Here is a 24,909-nt window from a genome sequence, read left to right as displayed (position 1 = left end):
TCTTAGCTTTTACTTCCAACTCTTGTAGACTAGCTACTACAATAATATAAAACCTCAAAAAGCTTCTTCAAAATATTCAATAGCAGAAGTGTTTTTTGCAACTGTCTGCAACTATTTTCTAATAATTCAGCATCAAAACAGAAATATTCACACTTCACTGCCATCTTGTAAGATCCTGAACTGTACTTTCAAACAGAAAAAATTAAGTCTCCACATAAGCTGGACGAAAGCCAGCAATATTTTTAGACAAATTGCAGCTTTCCTTTGTAAGAAGCTGCTGATCCTGCTGGTGTCTTGTACTACCAAATGAGCACACAGCCCCAGAAGGGACACTTTTAGCCATTACTGCCCATCCCTAGTCATCACAAATAAACATGTCTTATAATTGTCTTCAACAAAATGCTCATTCAAGTTGTAAGGATTGTTAATAGGGGGCAATATTCCCATATAAAGACAATACTTGAACACAAAAGGAAGAACAAACACGTTACCTAGTCAATCAAAATATCACAGCGGAAAAGGGACAGCAGAGGAAGGCCCAAACATTTAGGGTAAGTGTTAGAGGAAATAAATGCCAAAAAGTTTGTTGTTCTTTTACCTAATTCTATCTACCCCTACAAGAACATGCTTCATAGAAAATGAATGTGTGTATCTGTTCCTTAAATTCACCTATGACATTCAGTTGTGTATCACTCAGCACGACATACTGCTGTTGTTGTACATTTACCTGAAGATTGTACGTAGATCCAGGCGTATCATACAAGTGGAGAGGTAGACGTTCAATAGATTCTAACACTGCTATCAATTTCCGAATTAATGCAACTGCTGGACGACTGTGAAAGTGAACAGTTACTGTGTTACCACACAGAGAAAAAAAATCCCACAGAATTTGGTATTTTTGGTTTTATAAGGTCCCTTCCAACCCAAACCATTCTATGATTCTATGACTTCAGGGAACAGTACCCAACTGTAGTGAATATCTCTGCATGGTATTCTATAGATATCATCTTTTAGTCACATGGTTACAGCACAGTAAAAAAATATTAACGGACACAGTGATGAACAAAAGTCACCTTTATGTTTGTCAATGGATGTATATTCAGCATAATTGACTCTTACAGACAGAAGTAATTCAGTAGAATTGTCAATTGCTACCTCAATAGTAGATGCTGTCTCTTAAGACCAGCTTTCTATTCCAGAAAAAGACAAACTGAAAAGGGAAGAACTCTTCCTTTGTCTTTAAATTATCTTAAACATGCCATACTGCTTCACAGATGCAAAAGTTTTTATGGTTTGGTTTTGTTTTTACCTTTCATCATCTTCATTTTCACTGAATGCTGTTTTGAAAACATTTATTCTCTCTACCAGTTGACTACAGTCTTGCTTCACATCTAAATCAACATTCTAAAAGGGAACACAAAAAAGTTACATCTAATAAAAATCAATATATTCATTCTTTATACCAGCAACAATATCTGTTTAGGCTCACTGAATTCTCTATTAAAATCTGTATGTGAAAAGCTAAATGGTATCAGCCCTTAGAACTGACCAGTGCTGATTTAAAGACTTTTAATGGCTTATTCAAACTAAAGCCATCTATTGTGATGCATATATTCAATGGGCAGACCACTAACTGGAGCAAGTCTGCCTGGATTTCATCAAGACAAGAAAAAGCCACATTTATAGTAGATTTTTTAAGTCAAGGCACATGCCTACATTATTTTAACTTTATATAGAAATTTTTTCTTCGTAGACTTATGTTATATTGTTATATGTTATATAAACTCACATTATTTAAAACCGTAAGCAATGATTGAACTAAGCCACTACTGCACATTTCATATGGAGAAATAGTATTCTCATCCTTTAATAGTACAATCAAGTTTTCCAGAGCAGTCTTCATTAAATCTCTCCAAGTATTTTCTCCCTCAATACACTGGAAGACAAAAAAGACAACTATGGTGAGACAAGGTAACAGTTTTTCCACTTGCTTCATTTGAAAAATAATCTCCCAGTAAACTACATAACTAGGAATTACGGGCATTAAAAACCCCCATGTCAGATAGACATTGTGACCTTCCTTTAAATCATGACAGACTAGTCTGAACAATCTGATTTCCACTGACACCACACATTACAAATTAAAGGAGGTACATTTACCTGTCTGTTCGTATGAAGTTCCCATGCAGACTCTAACTGTGTTGCTATATTCCTCAGTGTCACAACCACTCCTCGAGGCATGCTTTCAACAGCTTTAAAATGATCATCATATAAATCTCTCGCCATAGTGCGCACCTACAAATGGATTTTGATAATCAGAAATCATACCTGACTGTAATGAAACTATTATTCTCAAAAATACTAGAAACTTGGTCATCTTTTTTAAAGAACTCCACTACAGACACAAACAAATAGGGAAGAACCAAAACCTATCATACATCATGAAACGCAAATGTTATGAAAGAATAAAAGAACAGGAGAAATAAATGGAAATACACAGAATCTTATTGAAGCTTACAGAAACTTACTACAGAAGCTTATTGAAACTTACCATCATGTGTTAAATTAGAGCACAAACATAGGACAAAAGACAGGACTCTCAATCTGTAAATCTGTTTCTTTAGAATTATATCATGAATCTGGTTGTCTTTTTCAAAGTAAGATTAAGGGGGTTTTATATATGGTTTCTGAATGCTCTCTTCACATTCCTTAGAGCAATTCACACAGAAAGCATTATATGACCTTATACTAAGAATAACATTTTCTGCAAAGTACAGATCACACAAGATAGATTTGATAAAGTAAGTTCTTATTAAACAACATTTTCCTTTTCATTAGCATCTTATTATGTTATGATCATCACATTATAATATGTTTCACAGGCTTTGGAGCTACACAGTGCAAGCTCTGGTATGCAAGAGCAGTGCCTTCCTTTTATCATTCCACCTATCCTCATTCACACAATATTTTCATTTTCAATTTAGTGTCACATTTCCTCAGATATGTGTCCTTACATGTTGCATATTTAGTACAGAACATATTAGCTGCGCTGTTAGAAACTGCAGTAGAGGTCAAGACTGAAGATTAGCTTGAGCCCTTGGCATCAGCAGGCCACAGAGCATACTGCTATTGTGTGGTTTTGTGAAAAGCTTAATACTTTATTTCCTAGTTCCTCTTTTTCGCCTCAGTTTGAGAACAGAAAGAAGAGTTTTAGAGAAGTCTAAAATGACGGCCTTCACACATTTTGCTTCACTACCACAACTCTCAAAATGCACTGTTCAGTTCCACCCCCCCATCTGTCACAATATCCAGCCTAAAATTAGTATCTGAATGTAGTGAATAGAAGTAACTTATGTCCCTGATACAACTGTAGTATTGATCATAGTACCTTTTCTTTTTGCATAAGAAAAACCTACAGAATACTACAAATATAAGTCAGGAGAATTGGATTTTCTTACATTTTAAAAAGAAAATTATTTTTCCTCTAGAACGGCACAGAATTTACTAAGATTGTTGGATAAAAGCACCAGCAGAAATGTTTTGTTACCAGTGAAGTTCTCCACTTCAAGCTTAGCATAAAATTGTGTCTAGTTGAAATCCAAGAAGATTTTAATCGTCCAAGAGAGGAAACTACAACTCCATAAGTATGTTATAAAATAAAACAAACTCAATTGAGTTCTAAGTATAAGATTCACAGATGCTCACCAACCTTTTGCTTTGTCTTCTCCAGTTTAGATTTCAGCTTTCTTCCTCTTTTGCCAGTCCAGCCAGTCACAAATTCTGACCCTGCAACATAGTTTTAGAAAAGTCACAATTTCCCACAGGTATGAAAAGTGACAAACAGAAAAACCACCTCACATACACTTGCTCCTACCTGCACATAACACATACCTACATACTTACCCAAAGAGGTTTCAGCTGTAAACGAATGCTTTGTTCCTCTGTTAGATTCAAACACAAAGCCTGGCAGATCTTCTTTCAGTATTGTAGCTTGCTGACCATCAGAATTGTGAATAGCAATTTCTCCTTCTTTTAAACAGGTGAGTGACCAGTTTCCCACAGTGAGTTTAGTTGGCCCCGGTGCCGATAAGATTGGCTGACTGGCAGTAGATGGCTTCACTTGGCTTCGAGCTCTTTGCAGCTTCTCAAGGAACTCACTCCTACTTTCTATTTAAGAAACAAACATTTTTATTTTTTTTTTCCAACAATTGAATCCGCCATCATGTATCTCAAACAATATTATTTTTTTTCCAAAAGCAGAACAACTGAGTACATTCAATGCAAAATTAAGTTTGAAATTAAGGGTCTTAAATATACTGGGAAGAAATTTAGACACTTTATGTACTTCAACAGTGATTTATTCCACAATCACATCGAAGTGGACAATGCAACTCTTTCCAAATGGTGCTACTGTCAGATGTATTAATTCATCTTTACAATTATAGTAGGAAGAAAAAAATCCATGAAACTTTTAGTCTCGCAAAAATAATCTATGTCATTATTGCCAGCATGAACTCATCTTAAAAGCAAGTTTTTAGAAATAATAAATTAAATGAATCCTCCAACAGGAAAACAGCAATTAACTTCATAGCTTAAAGCAAGCAGAGAAAAAAAAAATGTTGAAGTGATAAAAAAAAACAGAAAAAAAAACCTCACAAAGCTTTACAGAGTCTGACAATACATACTAAAAGCAAATTTGAGCTGTAGTAACAGCCATTTGCTCAGATTAAGTGTCACAAAGGCACCCAGAAAATTCTTTTTGTAAGCTGCACTAAAACTTTATTCATTTCTTTGTAGAACGTCTACATTCACAGAATGTATTACATTACTTAATACAGTGACATTATGCTAATTCAAGTTATCATGCAGATGCTCCTAGTCCTTTTTAGTTATTACAAAATTTTTAAGGATCTCTATCTGAGAAAAACATGAAAATAAATAAATGAAATACAAAATCTAATGGCACCAAATGAAACTTGGTGAAAAGCTAATACTTATACAGAAATATTTAATATATTATAATATATAATATATATTTAATATTAATATATATTTAATATATTACAAACAGGATCATATCCTACTTTTAGAACATGTAGGTAATCTATCTTGAAATTATCACAAAAACTATCTCAGTTTAAAATAAATTATATTTTGACATTGAAAGGCTGCATGCTACATTTGAAATGTTAATTAGCATAATTCCAGGAAATTTGATGAGTTCATCATTTAAAAAAAATAAAAACTCCATATAAAAATGCAATAACCTCATTAATGTAAAGATTACATCTCAACTTCAAAGTTAAGAAATATCGTCATCTTTTAGCTTACTGACTTGATAACTGCAGCTTTTCTAGTCCATGCACTTGTCAAATTGCTGTTTTCCTTTTGCTGTAATAACATAAGCTCTAGGTTTTTTAAATTTGCCATTTTTGATGTTGTATAATAAAAAAAAATCTCTATGCAAAAATACATATGCACTCAAGGCATAACATTTTTTAGTACTTAAAATTCATAGCATCCAGACAAAAAGAGAATTTTGAAATTTCATATGCAAAATTAAAATAATCTTAATTATTTCCAAATTTCCGTAGATACATTTTAACAAATTTATTATATAGCATGTCACACTGGAAATGCAATGATTATACATGGTTGGGAATAATTTCGGGTTCTCTTATGCATAATTTTGAGACTCACTTAAAGCTTTAGAGTTACCATTGAATTTCAGTTTTTGCATTGAACTTTTATTTTTCTAAAAATTCAAACAAAACAAGTATTAAGCTAATGTGGAGAGGGGTGAGTACAGACCTTCCAAAAACGTTCATAGAATATATACTTCCCCCTCCCGCCCCAGCTTTCATCATGCGATACACACTTACAAATTCCATTACTCAACCCTCTATATTCTTGCCAGTCGTGAAGTTACTAAAAAGTATATCATGAGATTAATCATTAACGATTTAGGAAAGCAGAACATATAGTATAGTTCAGGACTTAAAGACACTATTCTGAGTCTATATTGTACTGTAGTAACTTCAACTAAACTTAACAAATACTGGTATCTTATCTGTTAAGTACAAGAGAGGCTGCTGCTAATGGTTAAAGTTCAGGCAAATTACACTGCAATGTCAGCACTCTGTCTGTTTGAGAAAAAAAATTGCAAAAAGCCTCATTTAATCCTGGTCTAGCCCCTTCCCTCCCATAAGATCCATGCTAAGTATCCTGTCCAAAAACTTGGGATTTATTCAATTTTTTTCTTAAAAGACTGACATGAAGAGACACATCTTCTAAATTCCCAGACTTTTTTTTTTTAAGTTCTCTTTGCTCCAAATTCATCTGAGCTATCCTCATTCCACACATCTTGTACAGAAAAATCCCACCCCCATGCCCATATCGTTTGGAAGGAAGAAAGCGGAATTGGCATCCAAGGGCTATGAGGATTTAAGAAATTCATGTCATGGATCTTCTTAAAACTCTATTGTAGGATAAACAAGTATCTGAACACAAAAAAAACATTTACCTTTAAGGTAAAAAGAATGCAAGGATACACTTTTCTTAAAAAAAAAAATTTAAAAATCTGAAATAGGTTTCCAGCGGCATTATAATCTAGAAATACACTATATCACATTCTGTCTTCATGCCCCAAAATTGATGGGTAAAGTCATTAGCACTTCATTTCTATCCTGAATCATAATATGTTCTGTTAATTTCACTCAATGGCTTGTTGAAAACATAATAACATTGCAAAGCATTTTATGTCTACTGGTTCATAAATGCATGAACTGTTGCAAAAAAAGATGAAACAATAAAGGAGGGTTGTTTCTGCATCCAGAACAAGTTGTGTATTCTGTCCAGAAAATTAAAACCACCTGTGCGTTGCCAGTGCATAAGGTCTGTTCCCTTATCCTCTCCGACAAACAATTAAGACACTGTAATTTGTTTCCCAGTCTCGATGAGAAACTTTCCATTACTTTGTCTTCAAACACATGCAATTTCATTCTGCTTAGCTAAAAGCAAACAACAAATCGCCATTTCAACCTGCTTTTCCTGGGACGGCCACTACAAAGTGCTTTTAATGACTGGGGTGAAAAAATTAAGTATGCATGGAGAAGAATCAAAACAAAACGAAGTTAATACACTTTTACTGGCAAGATGTTTACTTAACACAATTCACCAAGGAAGTCAAGTTATGGTCACATGCTATCTGATAAAAAGCATCACAATTAACTGACCACCTTCCACCTGTTTACATCCTTTACTACTTAGTAAGCCAATTCCTGCAAAACAAAATAGTTCCAATCAAATCATATAGACAAATATAACAGTTTCAAAACTTAACTTGAACTTGAATTGCAAAGAAACTACCTGAACTATCAGATCCTCCTTCAGGGCTGCCACTGGAATACATTGTGGCCAGTTTTCCATCCAAGATAAATCTGAACCATCCATTGCTACCATTAGACAGTTCCAGGGCTGCAGCATCACTCCAGATATACAGGCAGTCCCTTCCCCTAATGATTGACCAGTCTCTCCAGTGATATGGTTTACCCTGTTGCAGTTCTTTAGCATCCTCCTGTGGTTCATCCTCCTGTAATAAAATTGCATTAAACAAAACAAACAAGAAAAACCATAAAAAACCCAACCACAAATCCAAAAAACCCCAACACATAAAAAAGCCCCAAACCAACAGAAAAACAACACACAAAACACAGACGGTTTAAAAAGGCTTGAGGAGAAAAAGAATTACTCAAACCAAAAATACAGGAACTATAGTTCTTCCCTCTGTAAACCGTATTTTTTAAAGTATTCTTTAACAGAATAATATATTTAAGAAGTTTCTTTTCAGATACATATTTATGACAACAACAACCTACTGATTGGCACATCTACCTCTGTTCAAAACTTGTATTCTGAAAAAAGAATCATAAAAAAACATTTACCTTTAAGGTAAAAAGAATGCAAGGATACACTTTTCTTAAAAAAAAAAATTTAAAAATCTGAAATAGGTTTCCAGCGGCATTATAATCTAGAAATACACTATATCACATTCTGTCTTCATGCCCCAAAATTGATGGGTAAAGTCATTAGCACTTCATTTCTATCCTGAATCATAATATGTTCTGTTAATTTCACTCAATGGCTTGTTGAAAACATAATAACATTGCAAAGCATTTTATGTCTACTGGTTCATAAATGCATGAACTGTTGCAAAAAAAGATGAAACAATAAAGGAGGGTTGTTTCTGCATCCAGAACAAGTTGTGTATTCTGTCCAGAAAATTAAAACCACCTGTGCGTTGCCAGTGCATAAGGTCTGTTCCCTTATCCTCTCCGACAAACAATTAAGACACTGTAATTTGTTTCCCAGTCTCGATGAGAAACTTTCCATTACTTTGTCTTCAAACACATGCAATTTCATTCTGCTTAGCTAAAAGCAAACAACAAATCGCCATTTCAACCTGCTTTTCCTGGGACGGCCACTACAAAGTGCTTTTAATGACTGGGGTGAAAAAATTAAGTATGCATGGAGAAGAATCAAAACAAAACGAAGTTAATACACTTTTACTGGCAAGATGTTTACTTAACACAATTCACCAAGGAAGTCAAGTTATGGTCACATGCTATCTGATAAAAAGCATCACAATTAACTGACCACCTTCCACCTGTTTACATCCTTTACTACTTAGTAAGCCAATTCCTGCAAAACAAAATAGTTCCAATCAAATCATATAGACAAATATAACAGTTTCAAAACTTAACTTGAACTTGAATTGCAAAGAAACTACCTGAACTATCAGATCCTCCTTCAGGGCTGCCACTGGAATACATTGTGGCCAGTTTTCCATCCAAGATAAATCTGAACCATCCATTGCTACCATTAGACAGTTCCAGGGCTGCAGCATCACTCCAGATATACAGGCAGTCCCTTCCCCTAATGATTGACCAGTCTCTCCAGTGATACGGTTTACCCTGTTGCAGTTCTTTAGCATCCTCCTGTGGTTCATCCTCCTGTAATAAAATTGCATTAAACAAAACAAACAAGAAAAACCATAAAAAACCCAACCACAAATCCAAAAAACCCCAACACATAAAAAAGCCCCAAACCAACAGAAAAACAACACACAAAACACAGACGGTTTAAAAAGGCTTGAGGAGAAAAAGAATTACTCAAACCAAAAATACAGGAACTATAGTTCTTCCCTCTGTAAACCGTATTTTTTAAAGTATTCTTTAACAGAATAATATATTTAAGAAGTTTCTTTTCAGATACATATTTATGACAACAACAACCTACTGATTGGCACATCTACCTCTGTTCAAAACTTGTATTCTGAAAAAAGAATCATAAAATGGCTGAGGTTGGAAGGGACCTCTGGAGATCATCTAGTCCAACTCCTACTCAGGCAGGGCCACCTGCAGCCAGTTGCCCAGGACCATGTCCAGACATCTTTTTCATATATAAACACTAAAACAATCTGAAACAAACCCACCCAAAAACCAACCAAACACAAAAACCAGAACAAAAAATAAACCTACTCAACCCAAAACCCACAGTAAAAAAGCTTAACCATACACTGAGGGCTTAACTATAAATCCTAACCGAAAGGGTAACAGAAGTGGTCTGTCACCCATACAGTTCATCTGAGTGGTCAGTAACATGCCTGTTAAAAAACTGGTAAACAACTTCAATATGCACTTAAGGTTTTAATTATGTAGAAAATTATTTTCATTTTTACATTTGTAATGTATGCCATAACAATGTTTAAAACATCTGCAATTACTTGGTGCATGTACACTGAAAGAGATGCACTCTGTTCAGTAAGGATTCACTTCATTTAGCAGTAATTTTCAAAATACTAGACAAAAATAAGTGCAAATCAACCTGACCACAAATAAGTATGAGCAGGAAAATTCAGCAAATAATATGCTAACAGAAAATGAAGTTATAAAAAAACAACCAAAAAAAAATCATTAAAACAATTGGTATACAATGAAGATTAATTTAATAACCTAACGAACTTGCCCTGGACGTTTTTGTAACAGTGACAATTTTACAAGAAGCGTTGATTTTACAGAACCAAATAAAGCTATCAATTCTGTACTTACCTTCTCAGGTTTAGACTCCTCTTCATTTTCATCATCAGATGACGGCCCCGCCAAAGTGGACACTTTACTAATTACACCAAGTCTAGCCAGTTGGTCTAGAAAAAGATCACCACCTTTATCCACCAAATCCCTTATGATTTGCAAGGCTAGCAAATGGCCATCATCGTCATCCTGTAATACATTGGGATGGAAAGGAAATAATTAAGGAGATCTTCACTTAAAAATATCTTTAGATGGTGAACTTCACACGTGGTGACAGAGGGATGCTATAAATGCTTTGGGATTTCCTATTAACAGGTGCGTGGAATCAATGATCATAACCCCCTTTGGTGCACTGCTTTCGTACAAGTGTAACATTTTCTTTCTTCCTACCTCTTGATCGAGAACTGTGGCTGTTATCTCAACCAGTATCGTTGGCAGATTGTGGCCGGCATCAGAGTCACAAACCTCTTTCAGCAGCGCCTCAGAACAAAAATGTATCATTTTTCTGATGAGGGCAAGACTTGCTTTCCTTTAAAAGACATCACAGAGAAAAAAAGATTCTTACAAAGATAAAGTAAACGGAAATCAAAGCAACAAAAAGGTTCAAGATAAAGCTGCTTTTGCATTTATGCATGCTTTCAAAACAAAAAAATATTTTAAAATGAGTTCTAGTTCTCATTATTGGAACCAAACCCAGTTATTGTTAATACATCCCAGATTATCTCAAAGAATAATTTACCTACTGATCTTTTTTGACTCTACAGCACTAGAAGTCTAACATTTTTCTCTCCTCAACCCTTCTCCAGGTAAACCTACTCTACATTTTACTTTTATCCACTCTTAGTGACGGCAATTCACTTCTGCAGACTTCCTCCCAGGTATCCAGCCTTCCATTTCTGTCACACAGTTTCTGTGTTTTGGTGAGATGCATAAATTACTATTAGAACATGCAGCTTTCCATATTAATCATGACAGTTAATTCGGAAGCCAATCACTTCTGTATAGTTAAAGCTACATGTTTTATTCAACTGACTTTAAAAAACATGATTTAGCTGATTCATAAAAAAAACTTTAAAATACAGAGAGACAACTACTCCTTTACTCTGTCTGCAACAACAGTTAATTGTGCCCAGACTGTTAACACTGTTATTTCCTTCATTTAAAATGACCTAGTTTAAGCTTCCTATCGTCAGCTCATATAGAGTTTCTCTCCACTACAGTCCCTTTTTATGTTGTATTTTCACCCCTCAAAGTACCTACAAACACTGGAAATACAAATCAGAAGTTAAGCAAATGTTATATTTGTAGTGTAAAAGGCTGAGAGGTTGTGGTCAGACCCAATTTATCACAACCATTATGCCACCCACAGTATTCTTTTTTAAGTATCAAATTAGATAACATTCTTTTCTCTCAGTAAGAGGTGGCATCTCCAGTTGATTAACACTTAAGCTGTTAAGAAGTCTCCTAAAACCTTCCAAAATAGCTTTTTCCAGTCTTCCCAATTTTCCAGTGAATATATCTTGATACCAATTCATTAGTTTTCCTCTCCTAAACTAGTACTCTCATTATCGTGGCTGCAAACAGCCGCAACCAATTGCTCAGTATACAGAATCTATACAAGGTACTATATGAACTCAATTTTCTTTTAACATGCTACTTTAGTTAAGAGTATGCTTCTCTCTCCCACTCCTAACTAACCAACCATATTTTTTCAAAGACCCCACTTCCCCAGAAAGGAAAAAAATGCTACTTAAAATGCTAAGTAAAACTCACACTTGTAACACTTTTCAAACCACCACTTCTATTCAAACAGAAATACATTCAAGTGTCATTTGCATTACTTGAACTTTTAGATGTTATAATTTTTACCGGAAAAAAAAAAGATCCACCTTTTTTTTAACAGAGTGTATTAAGAAATTCAAAATATGCAGGGAAATTGCCTATCATGACTATTACCTTATTGAAGGCAACATCGTTTGTTGAAATGTTTGTGCAAACACAGGCAATAATCTTTTCAAGTATATGGGTGCCATTTCTGGATCTCCTTTGGGTTCATTACATTCTTCCTCATCTTTGTTTGCATCTTTCTTTTTCTTCTCATCTCCTTTGTTAACAGGACACATCCAGTCCCCTGGAAAATATTTTTTCCCCAAGATGTTCAACAGCAAAAAACAACCAACCAAACAAAAAAATCCCTTCAAGTAACTGTAAGAGTTTTCTTTTCTAACATCTAAGTACCTGAACAAGACTACACATTACTAAAAATATAAAATCCTCATGTGCAAGACTTCTTGAAGAAACCTGATTGATAACAAGTACCATCAAAGACCACTCACAGGAGAACCTCAAAGTCTTTAAATTGAACTAAAGATGAATACGTAACCACTTGTGGTTCCAGCGCAGGTGAAGTGCAGTTCCCACACAGAAAGAAAAAGAAGCTACCAGGGCTGACACTCTCTGAACCCACAGCAAAGTCCCAGTCTAGCCCCATTCCACAGCTGAAGAGCAGGACCACTGGCACTGCTCGTGCCCAGTCCACAGTTTCTTCAGTAACGCCCATCCCTCAAGAATATCTAAAATACTGAAGTTTTTATACATACATTACAGGTTAATGAAGGTTGGTCAAAAACCACTAGTTTTTAAAATGAATCTTAATGAAGTAGAACTCTAGTAATTTAGTTACTTAACATACATAAGCATTTCTACCAGCAATGTTATGGAATTAAGAACTGCACTCACCTGGAGACTGAAGAATAGCTACTACTTCACTGTGCCCCCTTTCACGAGCTTTGTCTAAAGGAGTTTTCCCATCTTCATCTCTCAAATCAGGGTTTGCACCATGCCGTAAGAGAGTCTAGGAAGAAGTATTTTTAAATATCGAAAAAAACATTAAGATTCCTTCTTCCAAAGTAGTAAACATGTTTTTCATACATCTTTCCTACACTTTTCTCATGCTTGTAAGCAAAGTTAGAACATTACATGCTCTTTGCATCTATAAAGTTAATATAAAATTCCTTTTATTCATATTACTGCACTATCATAACAAAAAAATTGTATTTTGATAAACACTGTAAAGAACATGTAAATATTTGACAGTGCACAAATTAAACATTGGATCAAAGGTATTTTGTACAGAACTAGGGAAAAAGTCAGTATCTGAGGCTCTCTAAAAGTATCAGTTTAAACCGTACCTTTGCTACCTGAGGTCTTCCAAAACACGCTGCATAATGTAATGAGGATGACCTCTGACCTCTGTTAACATCAGCACCTCTTTCACAGAGAAATTCTACCTGTTAAACAAGAACAAGCAAATTGGGTATTTTTCATCTTTCTTCACATAAATAATCCAACTTTTTAAGATTCTGTAAAACTAACTTACCATTTCCTGAGTTCCAAAAGCTGAGGCCCAGTTTAGAAGAGTTTGTCCTACATCATCCATAAAATTTACTTCAAAAGCTGAAAGATACAATTAAATAAAATAATTAAGGCTCCCAGAATTATAAATTAAACTTCATTGGTGTTCTTTAAATAAGTGCCAGGTGTTTAAAAAAAAAAAGCATCATCAGTAATTCTAGGTAAACATTTATGCCCTTAATTGCAATTTAGAAAAAAAGTAGCATAGAAATTATTACTAACAGGACCTGTTGTGTATTTAACAAAACAAGTGAACTTGTATATAAAAAATTTCAAGGTACTACCTAAGTATTTGTTATGACACTACAGATTATAAAAATAAAAATATACTTTATCTCATTCTCTTTTTCAGAGGATTTTTGCTTACCTCCTGTGTCAATAGCATCTATGAGTGCATCAGTATCCTTACTGCGGATGCAATCTATCAGCTGCCGATGAGAACGTTCCCCAGAACTATCCAGCCTTCGCAATCCTGGGATTCTGCCTGTGGATCCAGCACTGGATTTTGGCAGGGCTTTTCTCCCTTCGAACAGTAGCACCAAAAGAAGATCTACTAACCGCATGGTATCCAGAACACATCTCTCATCACCCTGCAACGCACTTTCTATAGAATCTGGAAGTTCAGATCTTAGGAGATCCTGGAAATAATTAAAAGTCTGAACAATAAAAAATATACAGGGCTTTAGAAAATACTATCAGAATTGGGTTTCATTTCCATATGAAATGTTTCCTTTTTTTCCCCTCTTTATAAATAACCTATGCGTATGTTTATATGCATAAAAATAAAACCTATAAATCTCTATATAAAATAGCAACACAAATCTTGCATATATTAAAGTACATGAAGGGAAAAACTCTATGATAACAAAAAGCTGTAGCGTAAAAGGATTTCTTACATGTGTGACTACTGGAGAGCCTCTACACAGGGTTGACAACAGGCTTACAATAGTTGACACCTGATTACTTAATTTAGAGTCTGCAGCTGTAGACGGTGGCCCTGTTGTGCTCCGGCCAGGTTTGCAAGCTGAAGATGGTCCTGATGCTGTCCCACCAGCAGCCGCCATGCGAGATAACAACTCCTCAGTTAATCCATGCTTAGCTAATGGGGCTGGGTCAACTCCGCGCCGTGTGAATCTGTCAGCTAACGAAGCAAAGCACCTCAGAGCTCCATCGGAAACCTAAGGAAGAAGTGCAAGAGAAAAGATGAAAAATCTGGTACTTAAGATGAGAAGATGCTAAGGGGATATACACAAGAACGCAGGACACACAGAAGCAGCTGATTTCCCCAGGTTCCCTTCAAAGTCTGTGAACGGAGACAGGCTTTTTAAGCCAGAAACTCTGAGTTGGAACCCAGCAGTGCTCTGAGCTGCTCACTGAAGGACTCTACTGCTGTTGGGATTCCCCCCCCCTTTCTCTTGATGATATATGGAAAGCAAGAAAACTATTTTTCTTTGTTTGAATTTCAGCATTGTGAGCGTCTCCAGAACTGTATGAGCCAACCCCATAACCAATCTAGAAACAAACACATTTAATAATCAAATTGTCAAATTACTAGATATTGGAAGTATATTTTTAAAACATTTTTTAGTTTTAGAGATTGTTCTTACAGGAAACACAACTGTTTATAACCCCAACTAGCAATTGCCCATTCTGACAATACGGTCTGAAAAAACCAAAAACAACCCATGGCTTGGTATTGAAATATGGAGTACTTCACCTTCTGGTTGTTCTGATGTTAGAAACTGTTAAAGCAGCTTTCTGGTAATACAACTTAACATAAATAAATAAATAAATAAATAAATAGAACCAAATCACCAAGAAAACACATTATGATCTTTTACTCGCTAACTTTCAGACACTTGTTGAATTTCAGATTTGTTTCTCAAAGAACAATGAAGACAATTTAAAAATTTCTTTGCAGTTTCATCTTCTAAATTTATAGAAAATAAAATATTCCAATGTTATAATTTGATAATTAATATAATGCTAATACTAGGATATGTTATACTAATTTGGTGCTTTTTATCAAAAAGCCATTAGCTGAGGGACCAACCCAGAAGTCTCAAAGCATTAAACTGAGTGAAGTTTGATAGTTAAGTTGTATCTAAAGGTCTACATACTTCTCATAAGTAAAAGACATTTTTCAATTAGACCAAGGCTAAAAATAGGACAAACTGGGAAAAGCAGATTTTACCCTTAGATAACCCAGGTTGCCCACTAAGACCTGACCCAGGGATATGCAAGTATTTTTGTGACAATAAAACACAAACTCCCAAATTTAGGTTTGTCACTAAATAAAAAAAAAATAAAAACCATGACACTGTGGAAACAAGGCTTACTAATGATCCACTTAACAATCCAGCAAAAAATACTGCTGCCCAGGAAAGGATCCAACTTCTTTTCATGTCGGTGTTGAAAAGAAGGGGAGGTTTTGCCTTCAGCATCTCTCTGACCTATACACTCAAAGTGCCTCCACCCTTCAGACCAGGTCTGCACAGATATATCAAGGTGAGCTGCTTCTGACACATTTGCCTTTGTAGATACGCAGTAGCAAACCAGACTGGTGTCAAGAAATAGTTTAAAAAAAAAAAAAAGCCCACCAAAAAAGAGAAAACCAACAATACCTACTCGTTACCAAGCTCGTACTTATTCCCTCAAGTGTCAACAACTTCTAGAACAGCCCATTTTCAAAATGATTGACAACTATCATATACCAAGAGCTTAACACAGTTACTCATCGACACACAGAACAAGATTAGAATATAAGCCAGATTTCAGGAAGTTAAAAATCTTTAATTTCCATTAAGTTTGCAAGGACTTGAAAAACAGAAGTTTCTCTTGAATAAATGCAAAGCATGTTAAAATTCTGGCATGGTGGCCGCATGCCAAGCTTTCCGATTTATCAGTACCCCTTTGCAAGGGATGTTTTCTTTAACTTGTAATGGTCACTACTCATGTCCCTGGCATTTTGCTCCAGTTCTTTGACAGCAGGATGGATAAACAATTCTGCCAATCTTTATGTCATCTGTATGTATTTTATGGATTTTTACCAGAACAGCTCTGTCAGAAATGCACAAGGAAGGTTCAGCCTATTTAACACACCGCATTAGTGACATCAGTTTCCAAAGCAAAAGAGTGCTGTGGAAGGTATTTACATTTCTCCTCCCAAACTGCAAGTTTGGTAGAAAGATTAAAAAAACCAAACTTATAGGTAAGCTGTTCGTGGGGCCACATTCCTCTGGTCTAAACTCTCTCCTCAAGTGATGTTACTAACCCGCAGCCCACACAAAAAGTGACCAAATGCAACAGTTTAAAGGGAAAGGGGGAGAATAACAAAACTTTATAAATGAAGTTACTGGGCGTATGCATCAACATTAATTGTAAATCCTGAGGCTTGTTTCACACAAAACATGCTTCTCAAGAATACTGGTACAGATTTACTGACTATCATCTGGGTTACTTCAATCTGAAGCACACTTATCTTAAAGCTTAACTGCTAAAAGATTAAGTTAATTTGAACTCTCATTCAGATCTCCAACAGCCCCGTAACTGCTTTCTTTCAAACACATTATAAATTCAGAAACAGTTAAAATACTACAGTCTTCTGGTCTAAATTTCAGGATTAGCTTGCCTGAGATGATCAGTGCATTAATAAAGTTACATAATGTCTAAAAAACACGGCAGCTTGTTCTGAAATGGCTGGTGTGACAGCCCCCTGGCCAACTGGGTCTTTCAAAAAGATCTAAAAATATACCGAAAAAAATTTAGCTCACGGGCAAAAAGATTTAGTCTCCCAAATCTGATGTGCTTATCACGAGACTGGGGGTGTAGAAAAAGGAATGAGGACAGAGGTGGGGGCGAAATGGGGACTGAGAACGGTATGGACAAGAAGCCTGCCCAGGGTACAGCAAGAATTTGGCTCAACAGCTATTGCAAAGCATGAGTATGACAGACACAAAAGGATTCTACTTGTAGGAAGTTAATTCCTCCAGGATTCATTTTGTAGGTTTTACAAGGACTACATCATCTCTAGTTAATCAAACTGCAATAGAGGAGCGGCGCTGCATCTACAGTAGTACCATTTGAGCTGGCTTCCAATGTAATACTTTAGCATTGATTATGGATGTTTTTATTGCTTCTTTGGCAAAAGAAAAACAAACCAGATTAATTTTCATCTCTTATTTATGCTCAATTTAATAGTGACTGAGGTGCAAACACAGAACAACAATTACTGCTGGAAGTATTTCAAAATGCTGAAAAAGTTACAAGATATTTTTCAGTAAATTTTTCAGAGGTTAAATAAGATCATATTCACACAACAGTGCTTGAAGTCAAACGCTAAGCAGTATTTTTATCTTGTCATCACAACTGTAAAGGAAACTATTATAACATCCAAATATAACAACTACTATGTAAACATCTAGTTGTGGAGGCTATATAAAAATACCTAGCTATTCATTTATTAAACATAATGAAAGTTAAATTCATAGCATATTGAGCCAACTAGTACATTACCTGATGGTCTTCATGTTTTAATAAACTAGACAGTGATTCCACACAGATCTCTAACGAAGAATCCTGAGGCTCCATTTTGCCACAGAGTCGGGATACTACAGCCATAGCTGAATGCAAAGTGTCTTTATGAACAAGGTGGCCACTGTCACGAATGAACGTCAGAACACAATTCAATCCTCCAGCTTCAAACACAGCTCCTGACTCACGGGTACAGATTAATTCTAACACCTATGACAAAATGAAATTTCGTTAGAATGAAGCACACGTACATTGTCAGTTATCTGTTTATATCCATCTACAGAACTGGTTAAGAAAATGAAACAACAGAAGAAAAAAAGTCCTCTTCCTCAACACCCAGAAAGTGCCAAAGCCTCCAGTACTCCAGGAATTACAGTTTTCTTCAAAAACAGAGGAGCAAATACAACATCCCCCAATAGCACAGTCATAATGGGTGTTCATGAGAGACAGCAAGATAATAGTATCTTTTCCCAGGAGAATTAAGTCTTTGGATAACACACAACTGTGAGCTCTGAAACTTCCAAGAGTACTGTTACTCCACTACTTCAGTGATGTACTTGGAATAGGCTAGAACTAGCAAATAGGAAATACATGCATAAAGTCGACACCACAGTAATCAAGGACTCAAATCATACGCTATCACATGGAAATGGATTATACTTTAAACAAGAGATTGTAAGGGTCTTGTAAACTTTTCTGAAAACTTCACAAGGGTGCAGAGGAGCTGTGTGTGGTGCTACTGAAGAAACAGCAGACAATTATTTTTTTTTTCCAGCACGTAATTTATGTTTATCTGGAGCAATTCTTCATTCCCTTTGTAGCAGAAAATTAGCCATTAGCATTCTAGTCATGTAAGATAAACAAGAAAAATGTCTTCTAGTATTTTTGTTTCTTTTTCTATACTTTTTTAAAAGGAATCTCAACTTTGAAGAGCACCAGACTGACAGTAAAGATAAGCAGCATTGCTGGCACATACACTTTTATCATACTCTATGGTTTTGCTTCACATTTTAATAAAATATGAGGAAGCGCTTCAGAGACAGCAAATTTTCCATCTCTTTCTTAAAAACAGAAGTTTCTTCAGAATACATACCTTCACACACTGCTCTGCCAAATCTCTGCTGGTTCTGTTGTTAAGTTCAACAACTACTAAACGGTTACAAAGTGCCTTGATAGCTCCATCCACTCCCACAATCCTACGGGTGCATTCGGCTGATACATCCAGATAATACGTTATGGCACGAGCTGTTACTTCTAATACATTGTCTGGAGCACTTTCATCCAGAAAAATTTTGCACAGTGCTGGTAAAAAAGTTCGAGGAGGGCATCTGCAGGAAAACAAACAAAAAAACCCCACACAGCAAAACATTACTAAGTTGCGCAAGTTTCTTTATATTAAGTAATTCATAGACTTTCACATGAACAGATTAATGCTTTTCAAGCTGGCATGATTTGCTCAATTAGCTTATAGGTTCAGAGCATTCATTTAGAATGGTAGGATATAGGCATCTCGTACACACCCTAGAATTCAAATCAGAAATCCAAAAAGATGCTGTATTAGGGAAGGAAACCAGCAGAAAAGGAAAAAAATTGAAATTTTAAAATCATACAAGGAAAAACTTATTCTCTAGGGAAATCATTTTAGGCATTAACCTCACTTCATTCAACAGAATGCATTTTTTCCTTAACAGAGCTTCAAGGTTTATGATGACAAATAGCTACTTAAACATGAAATATTATGTTCGATACAAAGACTAAAGATTTTGGTTTTGCTATGCAATTTCATTCTCTGAGTGGTCCTTCATCCCTGTGGTATAAACTTGTCTTTTTATCCTATTTCAGTTTCCTCTCTCCCTGCATTGTTCTTTTTCCCTAACCACACTGAGAACATATTTAATTCATTTAGCTCGCTTCTATTGCATTTTTCCTTCCTTCTCATGCCTCTGGCTCTTCTCTTTATTGTTAGCCTCATTTCCATATGCAAGGACAGCCAAGAACATCCCCACAACTTTGTAACAAAATAAGCAGTCCTCCTTTTGTCCCTCTGACATACGGGGGTACAAATCAAAATGGATGGTCATAATAATGCTTTTCACTATTATGGCTGTTGTGGTTAAGAGTGATTTGGATCAAAAGTTCTAAAACATGGAGTTATACTTGAGGATAATTTATCTTCCAATAGCATACTTACTTAGCAATAAATAACTTAAAATAATGATTTTTCACTACAGGGGTAGAAAACTTCCAAGGTGATAGGGATATACGTTGTGACAGTAGTCAAAATAACTGGATACCTCATCCCTAGATGCAGGAGATCAGAACTAAATCTACAAGAGGCAAATATTGCATTTTTTTTTCTTAAACTAGGGTTTTGGTCTGCAAAAGAAGGCCTAAAACTTCTCTAAAGAACAAAAATACCAGCATGCTTTGGTCTGGAAGACAGGTGAAGTACTCAGCGATGAATCATTCTGGAGACTAACCCAGAGGTCAGTCAGTGTCCCATCTGGTACACACAGTGACTCATACAAAGGCACCAAAGCCTGGGACAGCAAAATGCTAATAGTTTCCTTGAAGATCTGGTCATGCTTTATGAAGTAACTAAATAATAGTGTGTGACAAATAAAAACATTACCCATCATCTTTAATGACATAAATTAATAATTGAAGCGTTGATAAAGCTAAATCACATATTTAATACTTATATTAGCCTATCCAGCCCATACTGTCCATTGTTCTTAAGAAAATTGCTATTTAACGCCACATCTTCCTTAAGAAGAATTTATACAGTAACTTTGCATTTTAAAAACATTATCCACTGGACAAAAAAGTCTGAAATCTGTACTCATTATTAGATGACTATTATGCAATGACACAAGAAGCATTTCAGTACATAAAATTTAAAGTAGACACTGCTACCTGTTTAAGTGGTTTTGTGTTGGATCTTTTACACTGCATTTTATGCAACATCAGACAGATCATGAAACATTGCTATGAACAGTGTTCTTCAAACCTTATATTGCAAGAAAAACTATAAATATACAATGGGCCAAGGCCAATGGTCTGAGGTTCCACAAGGCCAAGTGTCGGCTCCTGCACTTGGATCACCAACCCCAGGCAGTGCTACAGCCTTGGGGCAGAATGGCTGGAGAGCTGCCTGGCAGAAAAGGACCTGGGGGTGCTGCTCAACAGTTGGCTGAACATGAGCCAGCAGTGTGTCCACGCGGCCAAGGCCAACAGCATCCTGGCCTGTATCAGGAAGAGTGTGGCCAGCAGGGCTAGGGAAGTGATCAAGGTGCTGAAGCGTGTCCAGAGAAGGGCAACGAAGCTGGTGAGGGGTCTAGAGAACAAGTCTTATGAGGAGAGGCTGAGGGAACTGGGGTTGTTTAGCCTGGAGGAAAGGAGGCTGAGGGGAGACCTTACCGCTCTCTACAACTACCTGACAGGCGATTGTAGTGAGGTGGGGGTCGGTCTCTTCTCCCAAGTTACAAGCGACAGGACAAGAGGAAATGGCCTCAAGTTGTGGCAGGGGAGGTTTAGATTGGATATTAGTAAAAATTTTTACACTGGGTTATCAAGCATTGGAACAGGCTGCCCAGGGAAGTCATGGAATCGCCATCCCTGGAGGCACTTAAAGGAAGGGTAGAGGTGGTGCTTAGAGATATGGTTTAGTGGTGGGTTTTGTCAGTCTTAGGTTGGTGATTGCACTCAATGATCTGAAAGGTCCCTTCCAACCTAGACAATTCTATGATTCTATGAAAAAAAAATTTCCCAATAAACACAAATCTTAAAAATCAAAACAAAACCACACCCAAGTGGAAGGTAAGGAGCTCCACTGTCTCCACTGTAATACTAGCAAGTAGTAGTAAACCATTTTTCTTAGATTTCCAAAGACAGCAGCAGAAAAAACCCTCTAGATTTTTGCAAGGAGTTAAAAGCAATGCTTAGAAAAAAAAATGCAAATGTTAGATTTGCTATGACTTAACAGTTTATAAAAAGACACAGCACAAATGGAACTTGGCTGTATTCTTTGAAAATGGAAATTTAAAAGTTTGGAAGAAAACTGTTCCTGTCCTTAAAACACCTGTCCATAAGAGCCAATTACCCAGCAGATACAGCAAAAATACAAAGTTCCTAAGAGACTATCATTTATATCGAATTCTTTGCCAGCACACAAATGCCACCACACTGTACCAGCAACGCTCTTAGCCAAGCAGAGCTCAATGGCAAAAACTTCAGGGTTTGGGTTTTTTTTAAATTACTTTTTGCTAGAATCTCTAGCTATGTTAGTCAGAGACCGTACTTTTTCAATTAGGAGGCAAATAATAACCTCCATTTGCTGTCAGGACATTTGTGTTTTGACTTACAGGAATGATTTCCAGTCCTCCCATAAGGAAACCAACTTGTATCATAAGGTTTCAGGAACAAACTGCAGATTTGTCATACACTTAACCTGTGGGAATTACTTGGTTCTCAATATAAGAAGACTACAACTAATTTTGTAGACTCTATGTGTGCAATACACGTTGAATTCCTACAAAACAGCAATAAGAACTTCACTTGTTCTGAAAAATAACAACTTGGTTCTGAAATATCAACTAATCTAATTTTAACAAGAGCTTTCACAGAAAATTCTTTCGAGCTATGTACTGGGCTCTATGTACTTGATGTTTGTTTCTTTTAACAGTTTGGTTTGGGTTTTTTTTTTGTTGGGTTCTTTTGGGTTTGCTTTTTCTTTTAGCTTTGTTGGATATTGCTAGTAACCAGGAAGTTGAGAGCTAGATTACACCAGGTAGAAGAGTCAAAAGAAACATTTTATAAAGACTCATTAAGGACAATATGAAGACTGAAGAGAAAAAAGGAGGGGGGAAAAAAAGCCATACTGAAGCTTTTGTTTAAGTCTTAATTTCTTCCCCCCTCCCTTCTTTCTGCAGCAAATCAAGAAACAACACACACAAAAACACAGGCTTGAAAGTAAAACAGAACAAAACACACGGGCTTTGTGGCATGAAATTTTATGCACTATCCACTCCAACACACACTCATTTACTGCAAACCAAACATTTATGATGCATATTATCTTTAATATTTTTTCCTTTTAGAATTTAATTTATTGTATTTCAATGCAGAACTCATTACATACTTTTAAATAGCTGCCTGTTACCTAAAAATGAAAGTCTAGCCTTCTAATTGAATGCACTGGACCAACTACAAAATGACTTAACAAGTCATCTAACCAATGTTTAACAGAAAAACTTACAGTAAAAAAGGTGAAAACCTTTTATGAACAAACATCAATCATATAATGATGTATATAACGATAATCTAAAGCTTGATCATTATTAAAGCTCATACATATTTAAAATTAACAGAAGTGTAAGCTTCATTTCTCAGACATGGCTATCAGGAACATGGCAAAACAATCAAACCAGAATTTTTGTCTTGGTCTCCAAAACAACAAATGCTTCTTATTATTTTAGCCCACAGTATGTACAGTTGTGTCATCTTCTTCCCCCTCCTGTCTCTCTCAACTCATATAGTATGGTTCAAGTTCTACACAGTACAGTAACACAAATTAAGTTATAATCCCTAAAGTCATTCCAGACAATAAAATGCATGCAGAACTCTGAAGTATTTCTGTAGAAAGCAAAACCAACAGACATGGATTCTATCAGCCCTGAGCCTCTCCCAGTGTGACTGTCAAAAAGTATTTTTATTACTGGTTTACAAACATTGCATTAACTATCTATTATATATGGTGACTACTTTTTCAAGGTGGTCATAGCTGGCAAAAGATTCAACTTGTTTTTTCAAGCCCCAGAGGATGACAGTAACACTGATATTGACTTCAAAAATAATGCCAAGTTATCACTTAGATTCTCAGATACAAATATGTATCTGAGACATACATTTGTATCTGTACATACAAAGAACATATTTGACCAATGCAGTCCACAATACACCAATTTGCCTATATGGGACCTCTATGCTACCTTGCCCACTGCTCTGCAATATTATTTCAGGCCAACACATCGCTATACTTTTTCTAAGCAGCATGGTTCTTTAACATTTTGAACTTGTAATGACATCAGCAGAAAAAAAATAAAAATAATTACCATGCCAAGCATAAAAGGTTCTTCACTACTCCTATGAAACAGCTTTTCTGCTCAGCTACAAACTTTATATAATTCTATGAAAACACAATTGTCAAGTTACATTTGTATGCATTTCTGAAATACATCTTCAAGAAGCTGTGCCCAAGCCAGATAGTCTTTCACTTTCTGGATGTTAAGAGTTTGAGACAAGACAATTTACATATACTAATATGCTTTTTTATTTCCTAGAATTTAAGTAGTATCCCAATTGTTCAGATTGTGATGAATAAGATGGTAAATTTCTGTGCTCAACTAAGTGAAACAATCCAGTAGCAGGAGCTTCTTGTGGACAAATGTATTTGACTGGCTGTCATTAACATCACATCAGCAGGTAGGCAGGAATGCACACACACACATACTTGGCAAGTTCAAAACACTGCCTTCTTCCCACCTTAGCTTACTGCAGTCTTGTGATCATTAGACACGTCAGACTGAGAGTGAGCCTCACTCATGACTAGCTCTGAACTTCTCACTGCATGGTCTTCTCCTATCCAAGGAGTTCCTAATAATATTTAGCACCTCCTTCTCCTAATCTATTGCCTGTGACATTCAAGTCACTAGTATCTGTCATACTGCAGCATCTGAGGGCTCCTGTCACAGATCAGGATCTCCCTGCACTACCCAAGCCAAACAACAGATACCATCCTACAAACCTAAAGTACAATTGTACAATAGGACAGATACAAACAAGAGAATGCAAACTAATCATCCCACATTAT

General features: G+C 35.9%; 1 protein-coding gene across 11 annotated transcripts in view; it reads right to left on the bottom strand.

Annotated features, from left to right (window-relative positions):
• HECTD1 (HECT domain containing E3 ubiquitin protein ligase 1) overlaps window positions 1–24,909 on the bottom strand; it is a 63,372-nt gene that overhangs the window by 27,062 nt on the left and 11,401 nt on the right. For 4 of the 11 annotated variants that reach the window (XM_014941674.1, XM_014941682.1, XM_014941684.1 and 1 more), the window contains exons 2-19: window positions 19,132–19,366; window positions 18,021–18,248; window positions 14,402–14,683; window positions 13,873–14,161; window positions 13,471–13,547; window positions 13,283–13,381; window positions 12,831–12,945; window positions 12,048–12,222; window positions 10,482–10,620; window positions 10,110–10,280; window positions 8,789–9,011; window positions 7,236–7,280; window positions 3,892–4,167; window positions 3,710–3,786; window positions 2,161–2,295; window positions 1,790–1,936; window positions 1,310–1,404; window positions 728–833 (exon numbers count right to left, since the gene is read on the bottom strand). In XM_014941674.1, the coding sequence (XP_014797160.1) occupies window positions 728–833; window positions 1,310–1,404; window positions 1,790–1,936; window positions 2,161–2,295; window positions 3,710–3,786; window positions 3,892–4,167; window positions 7,236–7,280; window positions 8,789–9,011; window positions 10,110–10,280; window positions 10,482–10,620; window positions 12,048–12,222; window positions 12,831–12,945; window positions 13,283–13,381; window positions 13,471–13,547; window positions 13,873–14,161; window positions 14,402–14,683; window positions 18,021–18,248; window positions 19,132–19,366 (2,914 nt within the window). Of the gene's footprint in view, window positions 1–727; window positions 834–1,309; window positions 1,405–1,789; window positions 1,937–2,160; window positions 2,296–3,709; window positions 3,787–3,891; window positions 4,168–7,235; window positions 7,281–7,368; window positions 7,592–8,788; window positions 9,012–10,109; window positions 10,281–10,481; window positions 10,621–12,047; window positions 12,223–12,830; window positions 12,946–13,282; window positions 13,382–13,470; window positions 13,548–13,872; window positions 14,162–14,401; window positions 14,684–18,020; window positions 18,249–19,131; window positions 19,367–24,909 lie in introns of all 11 variants that reach the window. The other 7 variants (XM_014941680.1, XM_014941683.1, XM_014941676.1 and 4 more) reach the window with 6 other exon arrangements.

This window comes from Calidris pugnax, unplaced genomic scaffold (assembly GCF_001431845.1).
Source record: "Calidris pugnax isolate Ruff unplaced genomic scaffold, ASM143184v1 scaffold56, whole genome shotgun sequence".
In the NCBI taxonomy this organism is placed as follows: domain Eukaryota; kingdom Metazoa; phylum Chordata; class Aves; order Charadriiformes; family Scolopacidae; genus Calidris; species Calidris pugnax.
The sequence above is the reverse complement of the archived record's forward strand: the minus strand, read 5'-3'. Positions and strand labels throughout refer to the sequence as shown.